Here is a 14321-nt window from a genome sequence, read left to right as displayed (position 1 = left end):
AGAAAGGACCCGATGGAGGCTCTGTCAAAAATAATGACAGTGAGTGGCCCTTTGGAAAGCGGGGGGTTGCGTTGTTAAGCGCAACTGGGGTGGGACACAACCCGGCGTGGGTCTGCGGGTGGGTGGGCTCGACACCAGCAGGTCATTCCGTTTTGCCCCGACTCGAGATCCATTCAACCCCCATGCGTCTCCTCGCGCCCACCCAGTCTCTCCCCCGTGCAGGAGACACCGCCCGTTACCCGGCAGCACCAACAACTCGGATCATTATTCTCCCTGTTTCACACCCCCCTCTTCCCTCTTAGCCGATTCACCCCACACCCACTGCGCTCTCCTCTACCTCCCCCCCCTTCATCCTCCTCCTGCTCTGCATGTGCGCTGGCTGGCCGGGTCGGCAGTTATTAATAGGCGAACATGACTCTACCCTGAACCCCCCCCCCCGACGGTCGCTGGCGCCAACGGGATAGAGAGCGATATAAAACTGTCTCTGCCGGGGGAGGCGACCGCACAATGGGAGCCGCGAATAATGCGGCTCGTCCGAGACGGCCGTATATTTTACGCAGCTTCCAAGAAACCACATCATGTCACGGCGTATTGAGCGCGTCGATCCGCAATTTGTTCATTTGCGGATGACAAGGCGACCTGGGGTTTCTCCTCCCACCACCCCCCATCATTCCCCCCCCATCCGCCACCCTTCGCGGCTCGTCCCCACGATCCCCATCCTTTACACTCCCTGCATCCCTTCCCAGGGGCAAGAAGCAATAACACTTACCTCGGGAGGGCTGGGGAGACGGAGTGGGGTGGTGGGGGAGGGTGGGGATGGGGGGTGTGGAAGAGATGAATTGAACGTGCATTGAGGAGGGCACGCTTCGTCAGTTGCCCTTTAATCGATTACGGAGCCTGCGAATTGCCGGGCAATTGTTCAACGCGGACCCGGAGAAGTTGCGCCTTAATCCACGGCGTGCTGCTTTTGTTCAGTCTCCTCCCCGCCCCCTCCTCCTCTTTATCCTCTCTTGCTCCCCCCCCCCCCCGTAACCACCCCCCCCGCCCCCCCCCCTTGTGCATCACACACGCACGCACGTACACACGCACACACACGCACACACGCACGCACACACACGCACACACACGCGCACACACACGCGCACACACACGCACGCACACACGCACACACACGCACACACACGCACACACGCGCACGCACACACACGCACACACGCACGCACACACGCACACACACACACGCACACACACACGCACGCACGATCCATGCCGGCTCCGTTGAGACGAGACGCGAAGCGGCGACGGGGACGATCGCACAACGCGTGCGCGTGGTCCTGTCGGTAAACACGGCAGGCAGCAGCAGCAGCAACAACAACGACAATGACAACAACAACAGCGACAATGATCTCAACGAGAAATCCACACGGACAAGGGAGGGCGATACGGGACAAGTCTGCGACGACGCAACACTGAGCGCGCACAGAGCGCCTCAGAGTCGAGGCTGTCAAGGAGGAACTTTGTCGCGCGCGGTCTAGGCGCGTGCGACGCCCCAGTGGCTAAAGAGTTCAACAACGATGTCAACGGCGACTGATTGCCGCGATATCCCACATGCACGCTTCTTGTCTGTCTCCTCCTCCGTCGTCTGGCCGATATCAGCGTAGAGCGACAACGATGATTTGACATTGCGGTGGATGAGCCAGACGATTGAGTGGCGGTGAGTGTGTATCGCTGTGATGCCGCCTGTGCGTGTTTTTAACGAGGCATCGCCTCCTTGCATGTTCAGCTCGTTCCTTCGTTCCTCAGTCCGCTTCTCCTGGCCAGGGTCGTCGCGGTAGCGAGTTGAGGACGGCGGTCCAGACCTCCCTTTCCCTGGCGACGGACTCCAGCACTTCTACACCACTATACACTACACTATACACTACACTATACACTACTATACACTACACTATACACTACTATACACTACTATACACTACTATACACTACTATACACTATACACTACACTATACACTACTCCACTTCTACACTATACACTACTGTACACTACACTACTATACACTACTACACTATACACTACGACACTACTATACACTACACTATAAACTACTATACACTACACTATACACTACTATACACTACACTACTATACACAGACTACTAGCTCTTCCTGGGGAATTCCCCGGCGTTCCGAGGCCAGCCGAGCGACATCGTCCCGCCCGCAGCAGCGTGTCCTGGGCCGGCCCCGGGGTCTTCGCCCACTTCACTTGCACACTGATAATGATAATCAATGACCCTCCAATTTGTCGATCAACTGCTGGATGAAGGCCTTCTCGCGCCGTGCCGGGCGTGGGAGTCGTGTGAACGTACACCATCTGCATGTTGCGCGCTGCGCGTTCACCCGGTTGGAGTCCAGGCCCGGCTCAAGATATCTATTCCTCGTCGCTGATGTGAAGAGCGCAGTGCGCCAAACTTTGCCCCACCGCTCCATTCTGACACACAATGTAGAGAGCCCTATTCATGTGTTTGCCACAGTAATCAGAATATTTTCTTATACTGGGGAAATCTGATGAGCTATAACACTTTTTTTCACAGATGTCCGGTAGTAGGGGGGGGGGCAGTGAGGGTGAACCTCCACCCCCCCCCCCCCCCCTAAGGCTCAGCCCCCTTTCTGAATCCCTGCCTCTCCTCCACTCGAAACAAATTCATATTGAGTCTCTTGTTTTCCCATTGCACGGCCAAGACATCAAACCTGCTTAACTTTCTTTATTTTTTGTAGTTACTTTCCGAAAAACAGTTATGTTGCTCATCTTATCTGTCCATTATATATATATTTTAACATCCTGAATACTTACAGACTTGTCAAAGAAAATGTTGGCTTAACATTTTACACGTGCGGTGGCTTTACACACAGCGAGAGCGAGAGCAGAATGCACGACAGACGCATGCAAATCGTGTCGCTGTCTCATCTGTTTGAGCGTTTAATATCCGTTGAAAATTCGTTGAGCGTTGACTGCATCGTGCCCCCCCCCCCCTTAGTTATTGTGTGCCTTCCCTTGGGGCGTCACGGTGACGAGATGTTAACTACCTCGCCTGGAATACAGGAGGTCGTGGGTTCGATCCCAACCCTGACACCTGCTCTATATTTGGAGTTTGCGTGTCCCTCTCTCATCATCACGGTGGCTATGAGATGTTAACTACCTCGCCTGGTATACAGGAGGTCGTGGGTTCGATCCAGACCCTGACACCTGCTGCTGTATATTTGGAGTGTGCGTGTCCCTCTCTCTATCTCTTCAAGTGGTCGCGTGGATTTTTCTCCGGATCCTCCGGTTTTCCCTTCCACATTTAGCATCAACGTCACGCGTCTCGAGTGCGTGGCTGCTCTGAATGCCCACGTGGTCAGCCGCAGCGTGGAGCTATCATTCGGGACCGGGACGCTTCTTAAAAAGAGCCACAGAGCTCAGTGGGGCCTTACCTGGAAAAACAAATAAATATATAATGTTTATAGTATTTTTTTTTTATAGTTTTAGTTTAAACTAGGTGCAAGTGACGCGGTTGGTTGGCCCGTGTTGATTTCCATCCAGTATTTGACGCAACGTGCCCATGTCTGCATCAGCAGGGCGATGAGTTCCCCCTATGTGTGTGTACATAGTATGTACAAAGGCTATATGGTACATATATATGTGTGTATACTATGTACACACACACATGTGTGTGTGTGTGTGCATACTGTGTACACACACACACATATATGGGTGCTGCTGTAGCGTAATGGGCGTTGTTTACACACCGCGCTAGGTACTCATTTGAGGCTGAGCCGATCTAGAGGAGGTCCAGCACCGGTTTAGATAATTATCACACGCACATATATTCAAAGTAGTCTCGTAAGTACACGCAGTGTGAAACAGGGGATAACCTTCGGGAGTCGCACCCCCACTCGCCTCCACCCCAATCCCCCCCCCCCCACTCTATGCTATACACTCCTTGCAATTGGCCGTAATTGATGATGAATTAAAACCTGAGCGCTAAATCAACCCTGACATGTATTGGCGTCGCGGCTCGGCGAGACGCAACTGAAGCCGATTGAAAGCTGACGAAGGCTGGAATGAAGTGGCGGGGTAATATACAGTGCCGAGCACTCAGGCTCCGCAGAGTGCCTTTAATAATGAGCACATGAATAACGTTCACTTCACCAGGGGGGGGGGCGGGGAGGGGGGGGGACGAGAGGAAGGGGACGGAGGGAGGGGTGGGAAGGAGGGGGACGGAGGGGATTGAGGGAGGGGAGGGGGAAGGGAGGTAGGGAAGGGAGGGTGGGGGGAGGAGGGAGGGGGGATGGAGGGAGGGGAGGGGGAAGGGAGGGAGGGGAGGAAGGTCAGGGAGGGGGGAGGAGGGAGGGGAGGTGGGGAGGGAGGGATGGAGGGAGGGGAGGGAGGAGGGAGGGGGGGATGGAGGGAGGGAGGGGAGGGGGAAGGGAGGGAGGGGAGGGAGGGGGACCTGGGTGAGACGAAGTGTGGCTCATGATGATGACCCTGGCTCACCGTGGGGGAACTCACTATTTCGTTTTTCGTGTGTTTGCTCCTCCCTCCTCGCAATCGCGTTTAATTCCAACAACGAACGGAGAAGCATTGTCCGTGCCTCGGGTAATTGTAATTGTGCAGATTTGTTTAATGACGAGCACTGCCCGTGTGCGTGTGTGCGTATGTGTGTGTGCGTGTGTGTGTGCGTGTGTGGGTGTGTGCGTGCGTGTGTGTGCGCGTGTGTGTGCGCGTGTGTGTGTGTGTGCGTGTGTGTGCGTGTGTGCGTGCGTGTGTGTGTGCGCGTGTGTGTGTGCGTGTGTGTGTGCGTGTGTGTGTGTGCGTGTGTGTGCGTGTGTGTGCGCGTGTGTGTGTGCGTGTGTGTGTGCGTGTGTGTGCGTGCGTGTGTGTGCGTGTGTGTGTGTGCGCGTGTGTGTGTGCGTGTGTGTGCGTGTGTGTGTGCGTGTGCGTGTGTGCGCGTGCGTGTGTGCGTGCGTGTGTGTGCGTGTGTGCGCGTGTGTGTGTGTGCGTGTGTGTGTGTGTGCGTGTGTGTGCATGTGTGCGCGTGTGTGTGTGCGTGCGTGTGTGTGCGTGTGTGTGTGCGCGTGTGTGTGTGTGCGTGCGTGTGTGTGCGTGCGTGTGCGTGTGTGCGTGTGTGTGTGTGCGCGTGTGTGCGTGTGTGTGTGCGTGTGCGTGTGTGTGTGTGTGTGTGCGTGTGTGTGTGTGCGTGTGTGTGTGTGTGCGTGCTTGTGTGTGCGTGTGCGTGTGTGTGCGTGTGTGTGTGTGTGCGCGTGTGTGTGTGCGATGTCACTGAAATGAATCGCGAGCGATACGGATTTCTGGCGACGGTATTTGCCTCCCAAATGACACTCGTTGACCTGCGTTCAATCAACAACAATTACCACGTCGACACCAACAACGATTCGAGGTAACGACGGCAATTTTCATCAACAACGACGGCGCACTGTGCACATCACCAACATCGGGAACTGACTGTTAATAAAGTACACGGGGGACACAACGTGGGAACGCGTGGGGCAGCGGAAGATCGCATTACAAAAAACGACCACTCGTCGTCACCATCGGTCATGATCAATCCACTGCTGGAGGAATGACGCCCAAAGTCGTCGCCGTCCGCCACCGCTCCTGCGATGTAACACTCTCGTATAATAGAAACGTGAAGAATACAAATACTCGCATTCGTTATTGACCCTGTGGCGATGTAGGAAAAATGCGACAATCGCTGCATTGTTCGTTACCACTGCCGCGTAACAAACGTATTTGTCTGACGTTTCGGGCATCAGTCCTTTTGCAGAGCTATGGCCAAACACCAGTTTTATATTTGTATATTATGTGGGCCCTGTTACGATGTGTTTGGTATCGTGATTTATGTAGTGTTTGAAAAAATGAATTTCAATTAGCTAGTAACTAAAATATATATTCCTAATGTGTGTTTGATTATAATCAAACACATTGAGCGATAATCACCTCCGCTGGTTGCATTGAGCCAATTGTAAAAATTCCACATTCCTATGCCAGGTGATATGATCTCAATAGCAACCGCTGTAATATGTTGACCGGGCTGGTGAGATTTGACACGCGTGTGGATCATCAATCGTGTTCAGAGTTCAGAGCTAAACGGCTAGTTTAATGATTCTCATTCGTAACACGGACACAAACATCATAAACGCATCAACACGCAGAGAAAACACGCGTCGCGTCACGAGCACTTGCGCGGGCTTGTGGCAAAGCGATCGAATGCGTTGGAACCAAATTGCTGACGATTTGGGTGGTGGCGATGCGATGCGCCGTGATGCGCCACCCCCTCCCCTCCTCCCCATCCCCCGTAGCAGCTTGGCGGAACAAAACGCGCATCTCACCCGTCCCTGGCTCGCACTCGCATCGCCTTGCCCAGGCCGCCGTCAATTTGGCTCACGGGCAGAGTGGAGCCCAACGGGAGTGAGCGCGCGCATTGGACGCGAGTTATCTCTCTCTCGTGCGCGCAAAGCGGAACGTGCGTCCACAACATTCCGGCAAACAGCGCGTTGTGTGGAACAATGATCGGTGTGCATTCATCAAATGGCCGTGTGTAGCTCACCGTGAGTGAGATGGGGGGGGCGTGGGATAGGGGGGAGGGGGGGCGCAAATAAATTGCCTCCCCCACTAAAGTTCCTCCGGCACCGCGTTCGCCTCGAGCAGATAACGCAGCAGCGAACAGTAGCCGTGTTGATCCGTGCCGCATTTTAATTGCGATCATTGGGGGGTCTCGCATACAGGAGGCCTCTTTTTTCTTCCGCGCGAGCCTGTTGACTTGCTCGTTTGTCGCCCGAGAAAGCGCGCTCGGGGATAAATATAGGGCGCGATTTGTCTGCCCGCCCCATGCCTGACGCCAGCCCCCTTCATCTAATCCCCGTTTGTCTGCCCGGACACCCCCCTACCACCTCAACCTCCCACCTCCTCCGCTCCCTCCCTTCTCTTGTGGGCGCGGAGCTCCGAAGCTGTCTGTCTGTCAACGGCACAACTACACTCTCTCTCTCTCTCCCTGCTCTACCCCAGCGAAACCCTCCGCCTCCTCCTGCGCCCCCGCCACCCCTCGACTCCCATTAGGTTAGCCTGGGGTCACCCTCTCCGCGGACCCAAAAGGGCCCGGTTCATTTGTCGCGGGAGTCGTGGAAATCCGCGCCACTCGCGGCGGCTGATCGCCGCCTGCCCCTAGCGTTGGCAAAGGCGACACCTCGGGGCCCGATTTCTGCCGTGCGAGGTCGCTTTTGTTACGCACCTCGCTTATCAATCAGCGGCCCCTCGACACGGAACAACAATGGGACCATTAAGGAGTCAATACCTCTGCGAGAGTTCAGCGCGAGTAATTTAAAGCACACAAAGGGCGACTCTGTGTTTCTAACCTACACACCTTGCAGCGCGCGCAGCTACACTCGATTAATAGAACAAAGTGCCATGGCATTGATCTTGTTTCGCCCTCGCATCAATCAATGTAGCGATAGTTTTATGACGGCGAGACAGCTGTGCGGAGCGTATTTTCTAGGAAGGTTATTTTGCACGCAAATCTTGACTTAAAGCTTTCGTGACTGCAGGAATTAATATTCTTTGGGTCTTTCGGTAAAGTTACGTAGATAGGTAAAAAAACATTTTTCCACCTGATGACGATCGCTTGTGTTGCGATCGAAACGTCGTAGGTTATTTTAGTTTATTTTCTGAAAACAAAAGTTTGAACCTATCACCGCGACTTTACCGAAAGACGCAAAGAATATGAATATTTTGCACACGTCAGACAAACACGTGCGCACTTTGCAGCGTCACTTTCCCCCGCCAGGACACATTAGGCGCGTACGTTCGGCGCCGAAGTGACGCCCGTCGCAGCATCTTGGGGTGACAGGCGCCCACGCTGAGCCGAGCGGGCGCATCAGCGTCTCTGGGCACGAGTCCGATCTGTTCCTAATGCGCAAAGCGCGCGCCGCCGGCATAAACGCATCAACGCCGGCTGCAGTGCGCGGGTCCTCAAACGCCTGCCGATGGAGTGCGTGAGTCTCAGACAGAAAGGCTGCAGAGAGGGAGAGGAAGGCGAAGAAAGGGAGAGGAGAGAGAGGGGGGACGGCCGGAGGGAGGGAGAGAGAGAGAGGAGGAGGAGAGGGTGTCGCATGAGGGAACGGAAGAAGAATGGGAGCGCGGACACGGGAGTTGAGCAGGATCCTCAGCCGAGGTCGGGCGCAGCATGCTGCTGGGGCATGGTATGTGCTCTATTTGGGAGGCGAGCCGACAGAAGTAGCAGCTGGGTGTCAGGTATCACGGGATCTCTCTAGGGGCGCTCCGTGCGTGGACCGCGGCCAGCGCCTTAAGAGCGAAACATTTTGCGCGCTCTCCGCCTATCTGCACGCTAACTCGATCTGCGCGCACCGCTCCGTTCTGACAAATAGGCGCGGTACAAAACAAACTCCGCCTCCCCTTCTCCGAAGACCCCCCCCACCAGCACCACCCAATCCCCCACCCCCCACCTCAACAACAAAAAAAGTAAGGACAGGAGAGGGCATACAAAAAAGTGCGTAAGTACTTAAATGAGTTGTTGGGAGAAGGCGCGGGAGCGACTGCGCTTGGAGTGAGATAATTCTGCCGTGCGCGCAAAGGCGAGTTGCGCTTGACCTGCTTTGAACAAAACCTCTAGACTTCTGGAATAAGGCAGCAGCAGCAGGAGGAGGAGGGAAGAAGTAAAAAAAATCAACGAGCATTCCTGGACGTGCACTTTTTTTTCTTTCTCGTAAACAGCGCGCTTGCGTGGAGTGAGTGAGTGTGTGTGTGTCTGTACGTGTGTGTGTGTGCGTTTATCTGTACGTGTGTGTGTATCTGTACGTGTGTGTGTCTGTACGTGTGTGTGTGTACGTGTGTGTGTGTGCGTGTATCTGTATGTGTGTGTGTGCGCGCGTGTATCTGTACGTGTGTGTGTGTGAGCGCGCCTCTGCTGTGCGCGCGCGCGCGTGCGTGTGTGCGTGTGTGTGCGCGTGCGTGCGCGTGCGTGTGTGTGACGGGAAGGAGACCCGCCTGCCCGCGACGCGCAACAGTGGAGCGCAGTGTGCTGGGCGCCGCACGGCGAGTGGCATACGCATCGGGGGCGCCGCTCAATGGGCTGCGCGCTCGTCTCACGCCACTCAAAGCCACGCCGTCTAGACAAGTTGTCGCTGCGCGGAGCCACACGTTGCCATGGCGTTTTAAATGCATCTGCCGTGAATCTGGCCCGCTTATATTAGCCGGAGCGGGAGATTGCTTGCGAGTGAGTGAGAGAGAGAGAAGGCGGCTCCAATAACGAACGCGGGACCTCCGCCGCCTCGTGGGTTTGGTGTGCGGCGCCGCTGCAACCGCACGGAGACATCCCATCCCGTTCTATTAAAAGCAGCGGGCTCCGTACGGGACTGAGCTATTTGTGAACGCGATTCAATTTGGTGGACTCGCGTATGCCGAACAAATGGAGCAGTCGCAGTGTTTGTTTGTGGCCTGCTTCTTTTTATTCTTCATGAGGAATCACCAAGGACTGTGCCAGCATTACTTTCATCTGCGGCCGGTCCCGAGTGAAAACCTCCCTGTTATAGATTTGGTGGAAGACCCGGACCCCGAGCTCGACCCCAAGGCCAAGGACTTGGACGAGAGGGCGCTCCTCAAGAAGCTGGGCAGCAACTTCGACCACAACTTCATGTCCATCGCGACGCCCGAGTCTGAGAGGCAGCTGGGAGGCGAGTCGACAACCACCACCACCGCAGCCGTGACCGCCGCGGACAGGAAGCCAAAGCCCACGGGGCCCATACCCAGCGACATCAAGAGGCTCGACCTCACGGAGACGCTGTACGGCCAGAAGCTGAAGCTGGGCAAGCGGGCGCGCCGCAAGTTCCTGCAGTGGCTGTGGGCGCACACCGCCTGCCCCGTGGTGTACTCCTGGAAGGAGCTCAACGTCCGCTTCTGGCCCCGCTACATCAAGGAAGGGAGCTGCTACAGCGCCCGCTCGTGCTCCGTCCCCGAGGGCATGGTGTGCAAGCCGGTCAAGTTCAGCAACAAGACGTTCCTGCGGTGGCACTGCCAGGGATGGGGCCGGCAAAGGTTCTGCACGTGGATTCCTATACAATATCCCGTCCTCACCGAGTGCAAATGCTCGTGCTGATGGGGGGACATCCGGGGACGCGTGTTTTTTTGTACGGGTGATTTCGCACTTGCCGTCGCTGCGGGTTGAGGCCGAGCGGATATCTCTGCGGTTGCCGAGGAGCCGAGACGTCCCGGAGAGCTCTGGAGGGCTGATGGTGAAGGGGGGGGGAGACCGAAGACTACGGAGGCGGCGGCGCCTCTACGGGACCTCACGCGCGCGCGCACCCGCGCGTGCGCGCGCGCGCACCCGCGCGTACTCAGTTGCTATGACATTCGTGTCCGGAGAGGATCCGCGTGGATGTGTGCATCGTTATCTCCCCGTGGCAGAGAGAGAGAGAGAGTGCGCGCGCACAAGGGTGGAGGATGTCATCGATGTTGGGATGGAACTTTAAAAAAAAAAACAAGGTGAAGAAGGAGATTATGATGATGATGACTACGACGATCGACGACGAAAGGAGAGCAAGAATACGAAGAAAGGCAATGAATTGGAGCAAAAGACAAAGCTAATGAGTAAAGAGACTGATGTGATGTATTAAAAGACAACATAACTTCTGCTGCTTGGCGGAGTAAAGCATCTGGCCTGGATGCGATTCGAGATAATTGCGTGTAGCCTTGTCCACTTGGTGATGTCGTTTCGTTATTTTTTCTAAGTATACAGTATAAACGAAACGAACAATGGACACATATCTCCCACGTGGTATATATATGTACATATATACCGTATTGTTTGCTCGTCACATCATATTTTGTTACCTTGCAAAAAATACCGATGATAATAATATTAAGTAAAAGAAGGAAACTGACGTTAATAAGAGATAATGTAAATGTAATATGTTATATTTATTTATCGATTTATTTGCCTAGATGTTTAATTTTTTTTGAAATGTAAAGGTAATGTGAAATATGCAAATATTCTTCCATAAAGTCACCTCCGCTATACTCACGCAAGTGTCGTGTCTCGTGTGCAACGCGCGTCTCGCAGCATTAACGCGACCATATATAGCCGGCTTAGACCATTAATTGGGAACTAAAATAACACCCCCTTAACCATGAGTGCTCCGCTTGCGAATCACCATGAGGCGAGGCTAAACATCGCTAACTGCTGCGCTCTGTGTGCAATATTAAACGCAAGGTCGGTTGAAATACACGTCGTTTTGAGCTTTGTTGCGGTCGATTCATCATCACCGACATCATCCGTCGCTTTCCAAAGTTTGAGTGCTGCGTTCCTTAACGCTCAACAAAACGCTTCAATTCCTTACTCAAGAGAGACACCTTTAGGCGGCCCGCGAAAGCATTGCGTGCGTTCCTCGAGCAGTGTGGAATCCTCGGCATTTTAGACGAGGAGTTGGTTGCCTTCAAGTTATGTGCTCACGCACGCATGCATGGGTGTCGCTCAAGGCAAATCATAGCGATGATCTCTTCTCGCTTCGCTCCCCGGTGCTGAACTTCGCTCACGATGTAACCTGTGCTTGTCTGTCGTTGGTGTTACCGCTGTGGGGAAAATGCGCCTCGCGCACGACGCAGCATCTTCATATTCTGAAAATGCGTAAAACTCTTCGATCGGATCGGCGTGCATCCTTATTGGTTACGTAACAACAAAAGCAGAACATCATAACCAGTGGCGCGCCTGCGTTTTTTATTTTTCACGGCGTTATTGTCTGCCAATGGACGCTATTGATTGCTAACTTGCAGGCTTCTTTGTTCGCAAAATTGAGACAGCCGGTCAGGGTTTCCAGGACGTTGTAAACGATACGCGTTCTCTTTCTTTTTGTTGCGTTAACCTCCGCGAAATTGACCACAGGGCGCGTTACAAACCACCCTCGTGATTCGCAACGTAAACGCGACGAGCTGTCAAGCATTGCTTCGGATTGCCGCGGCCCTTCCCCCCTCCCCCGTTACGTGAGGGTGCTATTCGTCAATAAGGGGGACAAATTTACTGCGCGCTTGAGCCGTGATGATGTTAGCAGGGCGCAGATTCGCGGCACGGCCCGGAGATGAGGACGCGGCGAGCGAACGGCGCGCCGGGCGGGCTCATTCCGTTCGTAATTTCATATTCCGAGGACAAATGTTTGGCAGAGGTCGTGAACCGACAAATGCAAAGTGGGAGAAAGAAACGTGGATGACAATCCACAGATAGTAACGAGGACACAATTTGGTTAACATCTTGGAAGAGAGTGTGTGTGTGTGTGCTTTTTTGTCTGTCTGGCTCCACGTACCTGAACTATAGCCTCGCATTGATGTTAACAAGTCAGTGAATTTAAATCTGCAGAGCAAAATGTGGCCTTCCGGATTGGTCTATGCGGGCAGCAATGGACAATATGATCCCTATTCACAAGCAGCACAGCCAATACGCCAAGTATCAAGTAAGACGATAATCGCGCCACTGTGAAAATAGCCTGCACGTGGTGTCATGTTTTTTAATGATTATTATAATTATTTATGTATTTAATTAGTCAATTGTTTATGTATTTATTGAACGAAAGTTAACTATGTTTATTGACACGTGGGTATATAACGGTGCTTCGATGTTGTTCTACGAAAATAGATGGACTATTTAAAATATTTTGTAAAAACAAAATTGGCAATGCATAACAAAAAACAATGGTTTGTTTCACGTTTCTGCCACACAGATGTGTCGTTTTAAATAAAGTGCACGCTCAATTACTGCCGTCACAATGAATCGATGCGTGGTACAGAAAGCCCCGCACGGCAGCGCTGCAGGGTCAGAGCGTTCGCTGCACCAACACAATCTTCTAACGCCTCGAGACGCGGCCTCCCCACACCCCAACGGTGAATACGCGTGACTCCCACCCAGAGTTGTGTACTTCACCCTTCTCTCAGATCCTCATCTCCCCCCCCCCCCAAACATTGACCCCCCTCCCACCCTCTCCAACATCCCAACTCCAACCCTCCACCACGCCTAACCTATGGGCTGCTCACAACTCCTATCCGACTCCATCAAATGCCCGACCACGTTGCGGCGTGGAGGCGCGTGTGTGTGCGCGCGCCTTGGGGGTTGTGCGTGCGTGAGTCCTCGTTCATTTTACACGTGGGCGCGCGCGCGTGTGTGTCTCTCGAGGACTTTCCACAGGATGCGCCCGGAGAGCATCGTTTGTGGATGCGCCCGGAGGGCATCGGACGCCGGCCAGTTACCACCATTCTTGTGGATGCTCTCATTCTCTCTCGAACCGCGCGAACACTCCTCATCGCTCTCACCGCTCATCTCTCTCTGGCCGCTCCCCCAGCGTGGCCGATGGTGATGATGATGATGATTATCAAGTCAGGTTTGGTGACGATGCCGTGATCAACGATGGACTGAGTTGAAACGAATGTGTTGAATGGCCGTGCGTGTTCTCAACCTATCCTCGCCCCTGTGGGTAAACAGCCAAGGGCGTGTCGAGCATACAGGTGTCACACGCGTGGACTTGTCTCCTTCAGGCAATCCGTGCAGGCCGGTTGTTGTCCACGGTACGGCAAATGGCATGGAGCCATGTTTAGCCATTCCACTCTTGTCTTGCGTACGGCGATCTGCTCATGAGCTGAATGCAAACAGCGGTTTGCCCATTGTTGTTGGTGTGGTACGCGAGCTTCCGCAATGCTCTGCGCGCCTTACACCCCAATGTTGCGTTCCGCTATACAATCAACACACTTTGATTCAGAGAGCGTCCGAATGCGATCGAATATCGAGACGCGTTTACAAAACAACCCAGTGTTTGTGGACGTGTCGTTATGTGTCTGCTGTACGTGCCAAATACACACCCAAGACATTCCTTACAGACGAGATGTCCCATGTCAAGGGAATGCCCAGGTTCATCTGAATAGTTTGAAGACGGGGTGGGGTGAGGGGGGGTTATTTACATTTAGGAAGGGAATGGTGTGTGAAGGTTTAAAGGTGGAAGAGGTATTGAGATAAGGCTGGTTAGAAGTGCTACGATGAGAGAAGAGCCAGTCAGCCACATTCAGAAGGAGAGCGACGGGGCATTCTTGAAGCTGGACTTAAATGGGGGATTGAACCTGCTAGCAGTGTAGTTGGGGTCTACCAATCATGGGAGCGTTTAACAAGTCCTGTACGTACCGTGGAGCAGTACTCGATATATGTGTTCGTCACCGCTACAGGAACCCGGCAGTCTGAGTTCGACTCCTGGCTATGACTAAAATCAGTCGCTCGT

General features: G+C 53.8%; 1 protein-coding gene across 1 annotated transcript; it reads left to right on the top strand.

Moving 5' to 3' along the window:
• The first annotated feature begins 9103 nt into the window (after positions 1–9103).
• On the top strand, positions 9104–12818 carry LOC144721101 (noggin-2-like). Its single transcript, XM_078598481.1, has one exon. The coding sequence runs from the start codon at positions 9485–9487 to the stop codon at positions 10169–10171; it is 687 nt and encodes a 228-aa protein (XP_078454607.1). The 5' UTR covers positions 9104–9484; the 3' UTR covers positions 10172–12818.
• The last annotated feature ends 1503 nt before the right edge of the window (positions 12819–14321 follow it).

Source organism: Lampetra planeri, chromosome 1 (assembly GCF_965212315.1).
Source record: "Lampetra planeri chromosome 1, kcLamPlan1.2.h2, whole genome shotgun sequence".
NCBI classification, from domain to species: Eukaryota; Metazoa; Chordata; class Hyperoartia; order Petromyzontiformes; family Petromyzontidae; genus Lampetra; species Lampetra planeri.
Note: the sequence above shows the minus strand (reverse complement) of the source record. Positions and strands in the feature narration are given on the sequence as shown.